The sequence below is a fragment of the Scatophagus argus genome, chromosome 6 (genome assembly GCF_020382885.2).
Source record: "Scatophagus argus isolate fScaArg1 chromosome 6, fScaArg1.pri, whole genome shotgun sequence".
Classification (NCBI taxonomy): Eukaryota; Metazoa; Chordata; class Actinopteri; family Scatophagidae; genus Scatophagus; species Scatophagus argus.
In genome coordinates, this window is record NC_058498.1 from 22,415,539 (window position 1) to 22,435,375 (window position 19,837).

Here is a 19,837-nt window from a genome sequence, read left to right on the forward strand (position 1 = left end):
CGCTGAAATAAGCAATGGGTTCAAAGACAAGAAACCCAAACAAACGGGCCCCGAGGCGCTAATTCACACGGAGCGCACCCCCGCCACATTCTCCGGGGTGCGCGCTTATGGGAGGCTAAATGCAATCAAAGTATTTTGATAACATTTCATTTCAGAGCCGGCGCTGTATTTGTTTAGTTTTTGCTCCCGAAGCAGCTTCGTGCAGCAGCAGACCCATTCAGAGAAACACAAGATGTTCATCATTTAGTCACTGGACCGCAAACACGCCAAATAATAATAATAACAATAATAATAATTTGAAGAAAGGTGCCAAAGCAGGCTGATGCAAAAAAAAAAAAAAAAAGAAAATGTAAACGATGCAGAAAAAAAATAACCGCAACACTGAAAAATACTAGAAATGCGCAATAAGGTCACTAGAGATTATTTTCCCTCAAAACTTCCTGAAACAAAGTTCGCTGACGGCTGTTGGTTACTGAGAACGAGCAGATTATCAGCAGGTTTTTGCTTCTTTTTTTTTTTTTTTTTTCTTGCAGGCTTCTTCTCCTGATCCTGCGCCTGATCGCTCACGCTGAGAAATCCAGGCTTATTGTCTGCTGTGCTCCCAGGGAACAGCTGCTAAGCCAAGGCCACATTCCCAGTATACCCGACTCATCAAAACCATTCAGCCCACCACCAATCAGCTGCGGCGCATCCATATGTATATGTGCTGCTAAACATGAAAACATAAAGGCGTGGAAGCTGACCTGCAGTCGGTGATCACTAGTTTGACACTAAATTAAATACAGTCCAATTTAAAGACCATATGCTCCTAGAGCAAATTATTTACGCCGATCCACTTACATCCTAAAAAAAAAAAAAAAATGTCAGTTTAAAAGAGTGAAGTGAGATCAGGTGGGTTAGACGCCAGTATAGTTCTGGTGGATGTTAAAACATATAAATTACTGCAGAAAAGTGACTCTAATAAAATAAAGGCCACATAATAGCTGTAAATTATTTTTTATATACATAATTTAAAAAGATTGAAGCGCTATGACACTATTTAGAGAAACACACCCGGTTTATAATCAAGTACGCGTAACTGATGAATGAATAGCTTCAGTTTTCGCGTCTTCTTCTTCTTGTATGAAAGTGAATTTTGTACTCGAGTTTCCATAGAAGCGTCCGCAATTCAATTAGTATCATTACTTCTTTATTCATTCAGTTCTTCTCCATCTAATAAACTTTATAAGTTTATTTGCTAATGTAAGTGTATTTGTACAAAAGACAAACAAACAAACAATCAGACATGAGCAGTCCTCGTGTTCTGTCTCGGCCAGGACAGAGAGTCTTTAGGACTGGGCTTAGGCTATTTGGGCCTATATTAAATACCTCCTTTACTTCTGTAAAATGTCTTTAAATGTGTCTTTTTTGGGGGGGGGGAGAAAAAGTCCTGCAATGTGGTTCCGATGCAGTTACTCACATCACGTGTTCAACCAGGTTTCTGGTCATCGTCTTTTCTCGTCTTATTTCGCGTTTTATCGCGGATGCGGTGTGCCGGGCATGGGGTTAGATAGGGGGTTTAGTGCGGGTTGCCCCCCCGGCCCGAGACCATGAATGAGCACCCTTGGGACCAGAGGTCTCTGGAGGCTGGGATGCGGCGTGGAAGGAGTCCGGTACATACTGCTGTACATGGCCGCGGCCGCCGCGGCTGCCGTCGTGCTGTCCACGGTGCCCAGCAGGCTCGGGTGGTAGAAATAGGGCGAAGGGAACATTCTCTGTAAGGCCGAGTAGTTTCCTGCTTCAGCCAGCAGCTCTAATCCGACCGCCGTTTGCCTCTTCCACTTCGTCCTGGAAATCAGATCAAAATACAACAGTTGAATTATTTAGTTCGCTTTCTCGTTAATTCCCCAAACGGCCCCTTAATTGGTATGCACAGGCCTAATTATTGCAGGCACCAATTTATGGTTAAGGTTTAATTAGGCACAAAAAAATAGTCTTAGGTTTGCCTGATGATATGCTTTGGTCCAAACTTAACAAAACATGTCCAGTCACAATGACATGAGCTCTTAAAGGCATCCTTTATTTTGAAAGAGTCCCCAATAAAATGTAAAAGTAGCAGATTTTTTTTTTTTTTTTTTTAAGAAAATCAGACAGGAAATTAGAGAAATTATTTTTAAACTCAAGGAAATCTTATGTAGTTTTTGAGCAGGTAAAAAAGCATACAGTATATACAAACATGCATACGGTGTAAGAAAAAAATATATTTGTTTTGCAAGCGAGAAAAAAAAAACCCTTAACGAAAATAGACATTTTCAGAAAACTTTAAGCATCAATTTGTTTCCTGCAAAATCCACCTTGACACGAGACTTTCATTTTTGAATCGGTCATAACATCAGCCTCAAATGTGTCTGAATGCATTCATTATTTAATAATAATAATAATATATATATATTTTTTAAAAACAAATGCAGAAAATCGCCGGGCCTTCCGTGACCGCGGGACCGATCAGAACGGATAAGCAAGCGCCAAAACATAACCTGGGCCTGTCAAACGTCATGTGAGGAGGACTGGCTGAGTAAAATAAAAGTAAAATAATTCAGACACTTCAGTAAAAACAGTACGGCTCGTGTATGTGAGCTAAAGAAAAAGTGGGAGAACTCAAAGGTTGCTTCCGGAAGTTAATGCAACTCCCATCGTGAGTTTCCAGAATCTTGGAGATGAAGCACTCCGGTGCGGCTCCGGATCTTTCTCAAACTACTGACACGGACAATAAAGAGAGTTTTAGAAAAGGGCTGCGTTGCTGCACCTGTCCGGCCCTGACCCGCTCCTGTCCTGTGTGTGTGTGTGTGTTGGGGTTACCTACCGTCTGTTTTGGTACCAGGTCTTGACTTGTGTGTCTGTCAGGTTGAGAGCCGCGGCCAGGTCCATGCGGTCCTGCACGCTGAGGTATTTTTGTCGCTCAAAGCTCCTCTCCAGCTGGTTGAGCTGGTGGTCGGTAAAGGCTGTCCGTGCTTTGCGAGGCTTTTTCGTGCGCATCGGTGGACTGTCTCTGCTACTGGAGATCTCCCGGTCACCTTCCTCTTTAGTCCCTACACACAGAGCGAGGCGGGAGGGGGTGGGGAAGGGTTAGACTGGTGGATAAAAATACACGATTACTTGGAAAACTTTTTACTTACTGTCCCGAGTTTGATTTATTCTTCCTTTCACTATCGGGCCCATAAGACAAGAGGAAAATAAATAACCATACGGAGTGTGTGTGTGTGTGTGTGTGTGTGTCCAGTCTCCACACCTCCAGTCAAACTTTCGCCAACTTGTACAAATACTTGCTCAAAGCGACGCACTCCTTTAACAACAGCAAAGCAAGAGCGATTTAATAATAATAAAAAAAGAAAGAAATTTGCGTGTTTGTCCGCTGAAGTTCTTTTTTTTCTTTTATTGGTGGAGTTCTTTTCCTTCAGAAAACGAGAAATCAATATGTCAATCCATCTCTATTTGTAGCTGATTTTCAGTGCTCCGTGATCCCCCCTCTAGGAAGAACAATAATCTCTCTAATTGACCCACTAGGGAGGGCCCGCGCACGGGGGAACATCACCAGGCTTACATCTGTTTTCCCATCTATTACACTAATAAAGCAGGATCAAACTAAGACAAAGAATCACGAGGCAAAACATTGTTATTATTACTATTATTCTTACTAGAGTGTGTTAGTTTAGTTAGTGACCTAATCTTCTGTTTAATCTCTGGTCCCTATTTGCTTTTGTTAAATATAATAATTCACCTCAACTGTCATTTCCAGTGAACCAAACAACTGCGAGAACGAAGCCACATGGCGTCTTTCTCACACAAACAGCATTTCCTCAGTTCTTACCGTTGCATTTCATCTCAGTTTGAATGTCGTCTCTTTTGTCCAACTTGCTTCTGGTCTCGTCTTGTTCCAGCTTTGGCCTGAAGCCGTCCGGAGCCGTGGCACTTTCTGGTTTTGGCGTGTGATGTGGTGAGGATACACTGGTGCTGTAAGGTGCGCACGCTGCCAGCGGTTTACTGTCTCCTAAAATGTCTTTGATTAGAAACGAGGAGGTGGCAGTCCTCGGGGCGCAGCCGGCCCCGGCGAGAGGCTGCTGCTGAGGCGACAGCGGCAGACTCTGCTGGTTGTGGTGATGGTGGTGGTGATGCTGAAGGCTGTCCTGGACCAGATGCGGATCGGCGGCGTGCTCCATGGTGACCGAGATGGGGGATGAGGGGGCTGTTCCCACAGTGTCTATCTCCGAGCATGGCGACGGGGTTGCCTGGCTCCTGAAATCCGCTGTCCTGCTGTCGCCGAGCCGAAAATCTCCGTTCATTAGCACGGGGTTACCAGAGTTAGAAGCGCTGGATAAAATAGTGTCTATCCCAAAACTCGACCCGCTGGATCCTTCCATATTAAGAAAGGAGTGATGAAGCCTTCATAACAACAGTGAGATGCTTCTCCTCCGGTGCAAATCAGAAGAAAGTCAGCAGGATTAACTCTTACAAAAATACATCAAAAAAGAGAGGAAAAGTTGACAAATTTTTTTTTCAAATAAAAAATAATAAAAATACCCAAGAGAGAGAGAGCGAGAGAGACAAAATCCCGGTTTACAAGCTGCTCAGATGGTCCAAGATGTTACATTCAGTGAAACTACGGAAAAGCAAAGTGTGGGTCTGCGTAGTCCACGTCGCTTTTTGTGTTTGGATATTGAACTTTGTGTTAAAAGTTGAGGCGTATAGAGAGATATACATAGGGCTGACTCCTCGACATCAGGCTCCCCCTTTTTGCTGCTAATCGCTCCAGTGTTGCTCTACAATGACTTCCTATACTGACGTCACGGCCCACGGCGAGGGGGAATTAATATTTTCTCCTTTATAATAAACACTCGACGCCTTTTCTCCCCCTCCCCACCTCCCTGCGCTGCCATTGGCTTACATCCTGACCGGCTCCGGCACCTCACCAATCAGGGAGTTGTTTCTTTATCTAGACAGTTCAAGCCAACCATTGAATTGAGTTTAATTCCAGAATAGCTCTTTTAAAAAAGGAGGAAAAACATGCATGTGCTCTCAGGCCATGCCGTAAACACTTTTATATGTAATACCCGAGCTGCGACAGAAAAGGCTGCGATTAGTGGGAGGGTGAAAAAAAACCAAAAAAAAAAACTTAAGAAAAAATGTAATTATGAACTCTAAATAATTTGATTAAGTCTAACTTACAAGAAATGGAATCACTATGGTAGAATCAATAATAAATGTCCTCCTTTATCCCTCCCCCCACATATTATTTCAATTTATTGACCCTCTGTAGAATATCTCTCTGTCTCATCAAACTTGGCAACAAAAGGCTCGACTGTTGCTTTATTTTATCTTTGTCTGATTTCGAATTGGAAAAAAAAAAGAGGAACAGCATTAGAGATATGAAAATCGGGCAGAGATGGTGTCCCGATGAGCAGTTGCGGTGTCACGGATGGCATCAATCTTTATGCACAAACAGCCTCAGAGCCGCAAGGTCGGCATATTTAGGAATGAGGAGTGGTGCTGCTGGTGGTGACTGCCATGACAGCGCATCTTGTTAATAACCATGTCATCCTAATGAGTAAAGTAATTATGAGGTGCTAATGAGCGTTCAAAGGTAGTAGAAATTCAGCACTCTCTCCCCCCCTCTCCCGCTGCACCCCACCCCCCCCACCCCTCCTCCTCCCCCCCCCCGACGTGAATTTGAAGAATATGGAGGAAAATGTGCGGTGCGTTCAGCTGACAAAGTGTCTGCAGAGAAGAAGAGGCTGCAGGTCTGTATGTGCACAATCTATGGATGATGTGTGTTCATGGGAACCGCCACTTGTCCCACACATAGCTTAGTGTATGCTGTTTTATTTTTATTTTTTTTATTTTTTTTGGCCGATCGTGAAATTTCTCTCAGATGGATATTTTTCTTTCTCATCAGCCTCCACACTTTTTCCGGAATTAAGATGAACGGGCCGGCTTATGTGCTTATTTCCGTTCTTTTTCCTCCCCAGCAGGTTGATACTGACGATGGTGCTGATGGTGATTATTGATGTGAGACGCGTGAAGATTTTAGGCATCCGGACTTTTAGGTTTGTTCTTTATTTAACTGTTTATTTCTTTAATGTAATTCTGCATTAACTTTATTAATTAAAATGTCATTTAATTATTGCATCTTTGTTTTTTAGTCAGTTGGTCTTTGCATGCAACACACTGGCAAGAAATCTGTTCTTGTTATCGTGTGTTATGCGTGTGTGTGTGTGTGTGTGGGGGGGGGGGGTCATCAAATCAGAATAAATACTACAGTGTCAGACTGTTTAAAGTTTTTTTTTTTAGGGGGGGGGGGTCGATTTCTTTTTCGTTTCTCTGCACTCAAACGGAGATGCACCCGAAAAGGAAACTGTTGATTGAGAAGTTAATTAAAACTGAAATTCACAACAAGCTTTAAAGCATCAGACTCGAATTAATTAATATTATTTTGGCATTATTCACATATGCTAAAAACGCGTCAACGTTAAATGATTCATTGTTTTCCATACAGCAAGCTGTCCTCTGGGATTATATTAAACAAAAATGTGCTCATTTCAATTTGGATATTTCATTCAAAAATCGAAAAGAAATAAATGAAACGAGTTTATTTTACTTAAATGTCGTTCGGTGTTGTTGTGAGGTGACCGACAGGAAAGCTTTTCCTGAGCCTTCCTGGCGTTCACGTGAGGCTGCACGAGTCCTGTGAGCGGGTCTTCTCCTGCCCCGGATGCACACACACTCTGAGCACAAGGCGGCGACAAAGCGAGGCCGGCAGTCTGCAGGAGTGAAGTTCATGAGCAAACCGAGGCCTTTTCAGGCGGACAACTTGATATGAAACGAATGCGGACTTAAAGATAATCATCCAGCAGCCGGCCCTGGGTGAAGCTCAGCATAAAACAAAGTGACAGGCAACAAATATAAAAGACAAGCATCTACAACAGTGGGAGCCAATTTGGATATCCAACCTGTAATCAAGCCTTTTCTAAACCTTATTCCCTACAAATCGCTCGGTTCAGATCAAAGCGATGCTTAAACGTGTCATTCAGAGGCTCACGAGCTGCTCATCAGCTGAAAACACGAGCGATCAATCGCTTTATTAGGTTTACGGCGCCGCAGGATGCAAATTGAAAGCTACCAGTTAGAGTATGGTCTTATTGGCCCCAGCTGATGGTCGATGATGGGCCAGTGTAATAGTGGCTGGCACCATATTGATTCTCTGGCGGCTTTGCGTGTAAGCTGTCACTTCACCGCTGGCGACCTTTAGGCCGCACAGTTGCAGCGTTTACAAAAGAGACACCCCGCATTTAGAGCGTCAGTCACTGCGCGCGCACACCCGCGTGCAGGACGGGCTCTGCAAGTTTCTGAGTTCCCTTACATGTCTTCATAAAATAGCTGCATGTTCCCGCCTCTTGATGAGGTCTGGACGTCTCCGTTTTTTGTTTTGTTTTTTAGTTTGTTTTTTTTTTAAATTACAGTGTGATCAACGTCATGAAAAGCAGCAACCAATCAGAAAACGTAAGGGAGAATTATTACAACGAGAATAAAACAAGCAGAAAAATGACTAGTTATTTGTTTTGGAAGGATTTGTAGGTATTAGCATACAATTAAACATGAATATTAAATGCTATATTTTTATGAAATATTAATGAAACCATTTGCTACAATTTGTTTTGAAAAAATTCAGGGGCCAGTAAAAAGTTCACTCACAGCAAGAGTGGCTGACAATATAACTTATGTTCTTCTTAATCTTCCCTGTTTTTAGCTTATTTAAAATATCAAGTTACATTTAATGTGAACAAAATTGAGTTTAAAATCCATTACAGTCACTACAGAAATAATCCCAGTCACATGAATAACACATGATGTTATCTGAGCAATTAAAACGTGTCGATTACTGAAAAAATACCTTTTGTAGAATTATTGTCCACTTATGGTCATGTATGATAAAATATTTTCATAAAAAACACATTAAAAAAATATTAGTTACAGAAGTAACTTGAGATGAATCTGAAGGAATACATTTTATTTGATTTAACTTGCAAATCTTTACGGGGACTTTTCAAATTAGAACCAGCCGAGCCAAATCTGGACGGACTCATTGCACTTCCGGACTCATATTGTCCTGGCACAAAACTGGCAGAGCAGTGGCATGTGCAGGGTGCAGTCTAATGTCTCACTGACCATCCCGTCAAAGTGCTGCGGTCCTTGGCAGATGGTCAGGGAATTGCATTGATTAAAAGCTGCAAAAAGCAGCTAAGCTGTGTACCCGCGTGTAAAGTCAGGAGATGATAGTGACTAATCAAACCTGTATCACCAAGATGTCTCCTCTGTTTAGCGGCCAGTGCTTATGGAGGAGAAACGCATTTAGAAAATGCTTTATTTGTCCATGTGTCAGAACACGGAGCAAGCAGCTGTCAAACCCCCATCAGGGCACTTTATAAACTGTAATCCCTGCTGGATTATTCACAATCCCAAAAACTAAATCCTATAAAATCCTTGAACCATGTTGGTGCAAATCACTGTGCTGCAATGAAGACTTACTTCTAGCAGGGAAAAAAATAGTGAAAATGAACCTCTGTAAAACATCTTCCCAGACTTCAAGACCATTTTAACACCTGGGCACAAGGAGGTCTCATGTGTTTTCAAGTATCTGGCTCCAGCAAACATCACACACTTAATCTTTTTTCTGTGTTTGTGTCATTCCCGAGAGGTCACGCCGGTGAGGCAGGAGAGAGCGTGTGGTTTAGAGAAGGACTGGTGGAAACAGGAAAGGTAACTTCACTTCCAAAATATCTGATTAGTTGCAAGCAACTGGTAGAGAAGTTCAGAGAGAATGAAGACATGCTCATCTGTTAGCATGACATATCTCTGCAAATAATCCCAATCCAAAATCCTGCTGAACATCCGTGTGGATAGAGTGAAGCACACGCACACACACACACACACACACACACACACACACACACACACACACACACACACAGTGATATCTGCTGAAAGGAAATTCAGTGCACTTTTATCAGTGACAACACCTGTTTTGTATACTTTAGATGTTTGCTTCAGAAACAAATTCATATCGCTGAACATTTCTATCACCTCCCAAACTAGCTGTTTACACTTACATCATGTGTGGTTTCTACAGCGAGGGGACAGCTGCCAAATCACTTCATCTGAATCATTCACTGGTCTGAACCCAAATCACTTCACAAATGACTTTTTTTAAAAAAAATCTTGTAATGACAGAATGTATACATTCCGTGCACTTTTGATTTCTCACATAACTGACTGTACGGTGCTGTAATGTGTTGGGCGTGGAAGTGCTCGGTGCAAAGACTTGAATCTGACATGGAGACCACTTTGGGAATGATGTTGGTGCAACTAAGGCAACAGTTTGCCTCAACTGTCTATCAGGGGAAACAATGACTAAGTTTTACATCAACTGGCAAATAGTGCAAGCAAAACAAGAGAAAAGACTGACACAATGAACATGACTGTCTCTGTATGCTGGCAAAAATTAAAATATGTGCATACTTCAGTTTGTTTTGTTATAAATGACCAGACTTGTCCTCTTGTCTGCTGCTAAGGTGGACCCAGATATTCTATTTTACACCCTACTATAATTTGCATTTTTAAATTTAATTCAGTTGTTCAGACAAACACATGACTGTCTGCCATAGTAAACACAGAATCATATAAGCTTGTAAAACCATGAGTGTGTTCACCAACACTGTGGTGGATGTTGTGACAGTTGGTGGTATATTCACACCAATTACTCTCTTTTACACGTATACTAGTGGTTGGATTACACTCGCAGGACTGCATACTTCTCATCTGGCAAATGGATGACGTTTTTCATCTCTATGGGATGGAAAAAGGCTACAATGACGTGATGATGGGAATCAAATTTCAATGCAAAATTACATCCTGGTAGCTCTAGAATGAAAGGTTGCAGCGTGAGAGTGATCTGACATTTAGGATGGACATATTGTATGGTATTCCAACCTCTGAACGTCAGTTCCACTCATGCAGTAATGAAACATTTGACATTCAAGTTCAATTTGAAGTGCAGGTTAGTATTATTCCATGCCATACAATTCAAAATATGATAAAACAGGAGAGAGTAAAATCTACTTTTAGTCATCAAGGGTTAGTATTAACATTTCCAGTCTGCCATGAGAAGAAAACATCCTAAATTTGCATTATGTGTATGTATATTTTTTTTACCACTTGAGCATCAAACAAAGCTATTTGCTGCCACTACAAATATCCCCGAACGTCACTATAAAGGATTCTGTTTTTCCTCCCTCTGTGTGAGGTACATGATCAGAAATACTCAGGGAGTGGAGAACACATTGATTTGAGTGTGTTCCAAACGCAGACTGGCCCTGACAAGGTTGTTATAACAGTCGGAGGGGTCTATACAATCACTTAATTACCAAAGCTGTCAGTCAAAGAGGGTCGCTGCTGGCTCCATCCATGGCTGCGAGCGGCATTCCACTAGCAGCCTCCCTGAGTGATTGATCCATGCTGATGGCATCGCAAAAATAATTACAACTCGTCTCCTGATGTGTGATTCCATACCACGTTCACGCTTCACAAAGGTAATCGGGGGGATCAGGAGGGGTCAGTGCCATTTCCTATTACCTGAAGTCCAAGCAAAAGGGTAAAACAATGCAAACAGAGCGAGGCGAGGAGAAAAGACGGAGGAGGGGAGGAGGGCGAGGAGGGGTGGCCGATGGACGTTACGAATGGCCGAGGAGGCTTGCGAGCACTTTGTCAAATTGCGCCGCTGTGTGAATTATTTTCCTCCTCCCCAGAGCCAGCAACAGCACATACTGTAACAGATTGATGGTGTCCAACATGGGGTAATGAAAATTCAAAACAATCACAGGGTCATTAAGTTGATTGGCATCACAATTGTCAAGCTGTTGGAGGCTAAAAGGGAAGGGGAGGGGGGGGGGCTCATTCACAAGAGTCTGTGGTACAGGCATCCTCACCCCATACATTTAAGGAAGGAAAATGTTGTATTGACACCTGATAACATGTGATAATTATCAAAAACCCCAAAAGCCTTGACTAAACATGAAATTCTGTCCCAATGCAACTTGTATTTTTGCTCCTCCTTAGCGTATACATATAAACATGGAAGCCCATTAATACACAAATTACAGTCAACCTCCAGCTTAAACGTAATTGTCCCTCATAATTATGTCCATTATCAATATTGCTGCGCCTCCTATCAAAAAGTATGGAACTTATTAGAATTAACACCTCTGGAAACATGCCAGTCCACCTTATTCATCACAGATATTTAGAATGCGTTCAGTATCAGTGACTCCATAGCAACTGACAGGCAAAAAGAGCTCAAATCACAAGTGGAATCTGCCAAACGTTTTCAGTCGCACTTTGTGGAGGCATTCATATTCATGGTTGAAGCGTTAACCATCATTAGCCGTCTCCCCGGTCCTGACACAGAGCTGCAGCATAAGGACGACTGGCAGAGACGTGGCGCATTTGTGCCACGCGTTATCCGTCCTTCAATCCCCGGCAGCACGCTCACTCCCTCCACTGCAGAAGAACAACGTCGAAAAACACTAACAACACAATGTAAATTGTGAATCAAGCGAGTAAACAATGTATGGTATCTGCACCTGAAGGGATCATCCCATTCTCCTTGTGTTATTGTGAGCAGGCATAGCAGAGGCATGATGTCACTAATGAACCCTGCAAAATACGGCGGTGAATAATGAAACACAACATTGCATTTTGCAACAGAAAGAATAAAAGGTGAAATCATCAGCAAGCAAGGGAGGAAAGAGTGAAAGAAAGCAAGCAATGATTAAATGATCAAAAGCTGGCAGAGCGAGTCTCTGTGTCACTGCAAGGCACACTCATCTACCCACAAGTGAAAGTTAGGTTTCAAGCACAGTGTAATTATAGCTGGGGATGTCAGTTTGACATTAATGCAGCCAGCAGAAATTCCCTAATTGGCCTCAGAGGAGAAAGTGAACCAGAAAATATATTAACATTTTAAAAAAGCATATTTTGCCTAATCCTTTCACTTTCCAACAATATTTGAAGACCAAAATGCCCCAGGCATGAGAATTTAAATGAGCAATTTTGTTTTTGAAGGAAACGGCCAATGAGACAGAAAATAGACTAAAGGGAAATCATTAGTGTATGAGAGATCCTGACAGGCTCGCCTTGCTGACTGGCTGGCCTGTCACTAGGAGTCTGTGTTCTTCAGCTCCACGCTATGAGCTAAGCTGATAACATGAAAAGACCCATAAACGTGCAGCCAGAAGTCAAAGCCTATTATCTAGAAATTCAAATGCGGGGGTAAGGATGAGAGAAAAAAAAAAAAAAACTGGGAGGGTGGGAGGGGGAGGCCTAGCTCTCTCTGTCTCCTGTAGGGGAAAACTGGCCAGATCGAGAGATCTTGTAATAGGCCCTGTTATCCGACACAAACGTGTGGCAGCGGCGCTGCCAGAAAATACTGCAACAAATCATAACATCACTCAAAAAGAGGAGGGGGGAGATAAAAGCAGAGAGAACATGGATGGCAACAAACTGCTTAAAGTTAGTAAAGAGATGCAATGTCACATGTGCCCAGGCTGATGTGATATGACCGTATCAGAGACACACAGCTAAGTGCAGTCAGGAGACGTTAGCCCAGTCCCCCGGTGATGAAGCAGCTGAGGCAAGCATCGCCCCTGGCGTGGGACTGCAGGGCAAACTGCTCAGGCTGGAGAGCCTTGCCCTTTTGAAACAAAACAGAGAGGAATGGCCAGGGGAAGCGAACCGGCCTCAGCAAAAGGGGCCAGGTTTATTTCCTCCAGCACTGAAGAGAAAAAAAAGAATGATTGAGAAGACAGAGGAAAGTGAGAACAACAACAGATCTCAGTGCTTGCGTCTCTTTTTGTGCGACAACAAAGGGCATATGATATTCCAGCCTGCTTTACAGCCGGCTGGTCAGAGGTTTCTTCTGGCACCTCAGTATCCCTCGCTTTATTCTGCTCACAATCATACAAGGACGGCTTGCCAAGGTATAAGGATTTGATTTTTTTTTTTTCTATTAGGCTGTTACCCTGAACACAGCAATTTAATCAGGCCCTTTGATAAACATTTGACACAAAGCAGTGGGCTTCTGTCTCTGCTGCCTACAGCCCAGGGCAAGAGATTGAGACTGACGAATTTTCATCCACAATTTTCTCTATTTTAACTCCACCTGTCAAACAGTATGCCAGTCAGTGTGACACAAAGATGGGGGAAATCAAAGCCTCTCTCATCTTAAAGGAATACAGACATGAAGAGGGGCTGCAAGTTTAGCGGGGATTACAACGACGCACACACAATGAGCCCATGCAGATCAGTGAACGTAAAGAGTGACATAATGTTAATCACCAATCAACACCCAGCTCATATTTACAAGAAGCACACACAAAGATGGAAGCACAATCATCTCCTTGAGCAAAATGTCAAAAACATCCCAAATCCCTCCTTGTCGGAGATACCTCGAATCCTCACAGTTCTCAACAGTCATTTGCAACAAACATCTAACTAGAGGAAACTACAAACTATAAACCATTTGACCCTGAAGCACAGAGTATGGAGCAACCCTTTCTCACCCAACGGAAGCAGGCTCAGGTCACCAGGGTCAACACCTTCTTTACTGAGCCTACAGCAGGATGGAAGCCTCGAACTCGTGTAAACACCAGGGGACTTAACATGGCCTGAGAGCTTTGTAGACCGGCAGCAACGCTCCCCAGAGACCGTGGAGGATATGTGTGCTACAATAAGGCAACACAAGCAGCAAATCTAAATGCAAAATGTGATTATCTATTCATTAACTCCCATAATTGAGGTGAACGGTGCTAGTTGCTAGACTGTCATGGAGGCTGCTCTCATTCGCCCCTCTGGTACCAGCCTGCACTACAACACACAGAAGCAAAACATAACACATACAGCATTCCAGAGGCATCAGTGGTGAGAATAAATGATATGACCTCTGGCTATAGTATGGCCTTCAAATCTAAATCCTACCTGACCAGCAAGAATCATCCTCCTTTATTCATTCTTCCTGCATACCAAACACACATCTCCATGAAGCTTTTGATTCCTTTCAATCAGTTTCAAGGACTGTAAACAATGGGGCTGCGAATATGATAGGGAAGGAAATCTTCCTCAGCTCAATTAAGGAGCTGCCCTGCAGCCTCCTGCAGCCCTGAGAGATAGAAGCTATAATTAGAAGAGGGCAGTTAACTTGCAGACATTATTGATGATCCGCTCCTGACACCTCCCTCATGTTAGCATTAGCATTTTCCCTGAGCTGGGGCTCATGTCAAGAGAGGCTGGTCTCTCAGAGTCCATGTCAGCAGGGGGGCTATATATGAGCTACACAGCGAGGCCACATTATGGCTACAGAGAGGGAGAGAGAGGGAGAGCGAGAGACACCCAGGCTCTACTTCAGGCCCCTCTTGGTGCTCGTCCACCTGATGGGAACACGGAGACTTGGCTGTTCTCCCCCTCATCAATACAGCAGGGCTCTTTGTCAGTAATTTGCAATAAGTGTCCGCGCCACATCTTAAGGGACCTGGAAATCATTACTGGCTGAGGCCCTACTCTGCTACTAATTGGATGCGTTGGGCCTTATCAACTGAGGATTTTCCGAGACCTTTGACAGATACCAATTCGAAAATCATTGTTCAGTTGTCAATTTAAGAGACCGTTAAAAGAGCTTATTTTAATTTTAATTGGAACTTCCTCCTGCCTTCACAGTGTGCTGCAAGGATTAAAAATGAGCTCGGAGCATGTGTGTAATTATGTGTGTGCGTTCACGCTCCCTCAGAAGAAGAGGGAAACTATGCAGGTTAAATTGACGGGTAACAGTTCTGACCGGTGTACGAATGAAGCCAGCACGCAGACACGTTTAGTTTACAAGAATCCCCTCCTGCTTTCCTGGGACTTCATCATCAACATCAACTAAGTCGGAATCCGAGCTGCAAAGCTCCCAATTAGGCAAAGGAACCACATCCGCTTAAGATGTTTGTTGGGTGAGTGTGCTGGGACCATCATCGATCACCCCCAGTAAACTGACCAGCTGATAGTGCTGCCCTAACATATTTATGTGCTGCACTCTCTCAATGACCCTGAACTGAAACACTCTCTTGGCTTTAATAAGGCCTGGGAAGGCTCAGCCCTGACAATGTATGCAGCTGCACAGGGGGAACGGCTGCAAATGCTGGCGGATGAGGCAAAAAGCTAATATGCGTAAACGGGCGTATAGGGTTAAAGTGAGCCACTGTGGGTGACACGACCACCCAGGAGCACAGGACTCAGGGCGGAGGGCGAGGAGGGGACGATGACTGGCAATGAAAAGGAACTGAATTGTTTACACATCACCGATAATTTAAGATGTCAATGATCCCTTTTTTAAACTGCAGCGAATGGTGACAAACACCCCCCCAATATACGACCAGTGCAAAATTGCTAAATTTAGCACAATTCAAACAGAGGCTCTATGAAAGCGTGTGATGTTAGACAAAAAAAAACCAACATGTTTTTCTCTCCTTTAAAAAAAAAAAAAAGTAAATAGAGCTGTCATTTCATAATAAACCTGGCATTAATGTTAATTCTACCATCCAGTATTTGCAGTATTAGAGGCTTAGAGCAGGAGAGCAATACTGTTCAGAGGGTAATAAGTGTCTAATTAAGGACTAGACAGGAGGGAAATTGCCAAGGTATAAAAGAGCTTTTTTCCCTCTCTCTCCTGCTTTTTCACAGCCATGTCTCTGGGAGCCGGCGTTGTGTTTGCCGGCTGTTTCACTTGCTGTCAGAAAGGATTTGAAGCAAGGAGCCATCTAAGCATGCGTACGAGGGGATTCATTTGACCTCATTATACATCAATAAAGAAGGAAGCCGGTTTACTAAATATCACCATGCTGCCCGCACTTCTTGTCAGATCATGCAGGAGTGTGCTAAAAAGATGATTCCAGAAACGTCTGGTGAGCAGAAAGGGAAGGGGAGGGAGGGAGGAAGAGGGGAGAGAGGGTGGGGGGAGTGGGGGTGAATCTTGACTAGCCAGGAGGGATTCTGACAAGAACAGAAAAAAAAAGCAGATACGCAAAGCCCTGTTTAAGAGCAGAGCAACTGAAGAAAAAGATTTATGCTTTTAATTAATGGCAATTAAACCATGCCTGTTGGGCTGGCCTATGGCAATTGTTCTCAGTAAAAAGGAGGCCGAGCTGGTGACAAGCATTTGAATCCACTAAGTTCTACCAGGGGAGCTGACACTGCAGGCATCAAACCTAAACTAAATCAATAAAAGAATTAAACTTTTATAAATTGCATTTTGACAAGCATCAGATAGCGCTAAGCTTTGATATTACGAATTCCTCCGAGGTGATGCAAACAAGGAGAGGCACACTTAGAGATCCAAACAATCAAAGGGTCTCGTTAGCATGTGCTGTCAGATGCAGCAGTGCTATTAATTACTACAAATTAATGTGACTCTCTCCACCTCTGCTGATTGGAATGATAATCAAGCTCGGCTCTGCACAGGGAACATATGCAACCCTGCCAAAAATAATAAGGACAGAAACCAACAGACACTCCTCTATGGTTGTGTTTACAAGCCCAAAATGCTTGTTGCTTATTTTATCCTGCAGCCACACACACGCACGCATGCACACACGCACGATCCTGCTCTGCTTTGCTGATTTAGTATGTAGGTACATAAATGTACATAATGCATTTTTTCATTTGATTTTTCAGTGAAGCCCTAAATCACTGGAAGACATAAACAGACTTCAAGGTTGCTGATCAGCTACTGCGCCTTCACAACACACACACACACACACACACACATTTCTTAGACAAAAAAAAGCAGCAGTTAAACTGAGCAATATGTGTTCAGACAAAAGTGGGTGTGACACGGTCTAGAAGGGGAGCAAAAAAAAAAGGGGGAGAAAAAAAGTAGGAAGTGTTCAAAGCTGGCATGACAGCTCAAACGTCCTGTCACTTAAATCACTGTTCATATCTGCTCATCACGAATCCGGAAAGGCATCCAGCATCGTAGTGACACCATGCTCCCGAGTGCCAACAGGCTTTCTAAATGAGACTGAAAGCAGTAATTACTGTACGCCCCCACGCTAAATTGTTTACCATGAGACTGATCCAGCTCGCTAGAGCTGCTTACTCACCCAATTTTTCATCCTTAATATCAAGATCTTTCATGGCATTCAGCTAACACTCGTAGCGGGGCACACTGGAGCTCACACCAGTCTAATTTGTTCAGCAGTTATGCATTATTCATTATTATTCAATGCATTTTCAGAGTGATTTGCAAATTCTATCAGTATACTTAAGTTTACACACATAATACAAAATGTAAGATTTTATGTTTCCCTACAAGACACAATTGCTTTAAGGGAAATACATTTTACAAAAGTTGGCAATGTAAATTTAATGGCACAGATAAATGATACTCTGCCTTGTGAACATTAATACGTGGAAATTATTTTAATAACTGCAGACAGCAAATGCCCAGCATAGCATTTGAAGGGAGACACGCAACGCGAGGCCAAGTAATGAACTGTAAAGGAAAAGTGAGTGCGTACATGATCTCGTTCTTTTAATATATTTGTCCCAGACTCCACCTAGCTTTGGTAACCCCGTGACCCCGCCAGATCTGTGCACCCCTGAGGACCTTAATCGTGACCTCATGGAGACTTGGAGCATGTCATTAGCTACTGGTTTGTATGTGTATGGCTCTGCAGAGCTGGAGAAAGTGCAGTGATTTGACTGAGGAGCCTGTCAAGGTCCCAGCGGCTGAGAAGATAACCTCTCCTCTCCCATCTCTGACTGAGGAACTTGGGAGGGATGGTTCCACTTTCAGACTAATTTCTATGCAATTCTCACTCTCTGATCTCAAGTTAAAAGACAACGTCGACACTCTTAAGAGCACGCTCGACTCTTTTGTGCATAATATGCCTTAAATTCAGGTCATCTGTTGTATTTTTAATTTTTGACAACGTATTCTACCTTTATGAAGAAATATGTAAAACAGATGCTCATGCTCTATCATTAGTTATTCCCATTGTCATCGAGGTGTTTCAACAGTCATGAAATGTGCTGCAATGCAAATGAATGAAAAAAACATTAAGTGTGGAAACCTATAGAAATATGCAGAGATTCTGTGCAATTTTTAATAAAGAATGTATCACATTATGTGTAACCTCCTCCTCTGATTTTAATGCTTAGCATTTATATGCAGTTAGACCTCATTATGATAATTTGATATTTTGACTGAATTGCTAGAGGCAGGATTATAAGAGCAGTGTGTTTTAGAATGTTAATGTCTGCCTTTGAAACTAATGCATGTATTTATTGATTTTTCACTCCTAAGTCTATCCTTCTTAAGTTGTCATGGTTTAGTTGGAGGAGAGGGCGTCTTTTTTTTTTCTTTTCTTTTTTTAAACAAAGTGGTCAGGGCTCAAAGTGGGGAATGCGAGCATGCGTAATCATTAACATCGAATCCCTCACAATCGTGTGTTACGCCTCATCTTTTTTTTCTCTTTCTGCTCACACCTTCAATGTCACATTTCACAGATGTAGTATTAGCTACGAGACATAAGCAAAGGCAGGAACGCGGGAGGAGAGGGTGGAGAAAAACCTGGCGGAGGAGAATCTGAGAGACAGATTAATGCCTCGCTGGTACTTCAGTGTATCAGGACAAGGATTACTGCGGTAACAGCTGCGCCCATGAGTCCCCTGACTGAGAAGAATTACAAGTATTATCACCTACATCATTAAAGTAGGGTTCATAGATGTGGAATGGCTTCAATCAATTCATCCCCAGATAACACCGAGCCAGCTGGACCCCCTGCATGAGAACTTGACTTAATTGGCCAATAAGTGGCGGGGAAGGGTGCATGCTATTTGATCAAATTACGAGGCCCCAGCAAAGGGATTACAATTTTCGGATGAGTGCAGAAGGAGGGCTGGCAGTGGAGGCAGACTGCAGGTCAGGGCTACCGTTAGCACGGGCCAAAATAAGCCTGTCCGTGGCTAAGTGTGAGGCCAGTGAAAAATGGTGGCCCACTTGGCACCGGGGAAGGGGAGGAAGAAAGCCGTATTCAGGTCAGCCTTTTGCTTGGGGAAATATACTCATTTATCATCCCCCCTTGGCCTCATTTCTGGCTGGTGATACTTGTAAACTAATAAGTTCCTTGTGCTATTTAGTTAGGATCATTATGTTACAAATTCAGTAGCTTTCCTTTTATTCATACAGTGAGGGGAGAAGCACATAGAAGAAGTGTTACAGTGGAGGAAAGAGGACAGAGACATAAAGAAGAGTTACAAAAAACTACTATACTACAGTGAACTTTAATTGGTACAAAAACATGTTGTTTCTAAGGTTTAGATGCTTAGATGCTAGCATCCCCCCCCCCCCCCCCACACACACACACAGCAGAGTAGCATTCACCATGCTGCACTGCTATTTCAGCTGATTATTCAAATGTTTAATTAGCATTCAGATGTATGGCTAGGCTCTTGTGGCCATAATGCATACACAACTAAATCTGCTCCAGTAACCATAAAACCAGCCAAAATATCAGAGCGATAACAGGAATTTAAATTAGTTAAAATGCCAACGCTTCGCTGAAATTACCTCTTTGCAATATTCATGGGTGAAACGGCTTGGCTGAGAGGCATTTTCATTATCATTATTTCTAAGTAGAGTACAATTTAGTCATCAGTGCCTGATTCGGTTGCAGTTGTTTTCGGAGGTGGGAAGGAATTCACCTCTACAGGACAC

General features: G+C 43.0%; 1 protein-coding gene across 3 annotated transcripts in view; it reads right to left on the reverse strand.

Moving 5' to 3' along the window:
• Positions 1 to 1,120: 1,120 nt before the first annotated feature.
• barhl2 (BarH-like homeobox 2) overlaps positions 1,121 to 19,837 on the reverse strand; it is a 52,309-nt gene continuing 33,592 nt past the window's right edge. Inside the window, exons 3-5 of one of the 3 annotated variants that reach the window (XM_046392352.1) lie at positions 3,848 to 4,390; positions 2,843 to 3,068; positions 1,121 to 1,827 (exon numbers count right to left, since the gene is read on the reverse strand). In XM_046392352.1, coding sequence (XP_046248308.1) covers positions 1,515 to 1,827; positions 2,843 to 3,068; positions 3,848 to 4,319 — 1,011 coding nt within the window. In that variant the 5' untranslated portion in view covers positions 4,320 to 4,390 and the 3' untranslated portion in view covers positions 1,121 to 1,514. Of the gene's footprint in view, positions 1,828 to 2,842; positions 3,069 to 3,847; positions 4,485 to 19,837 lie in introns of all 3 variants that reach the window. The other 2 variants (XM_046392349.1, XM_046392351.1) reach the window with 2 other exon arrangements.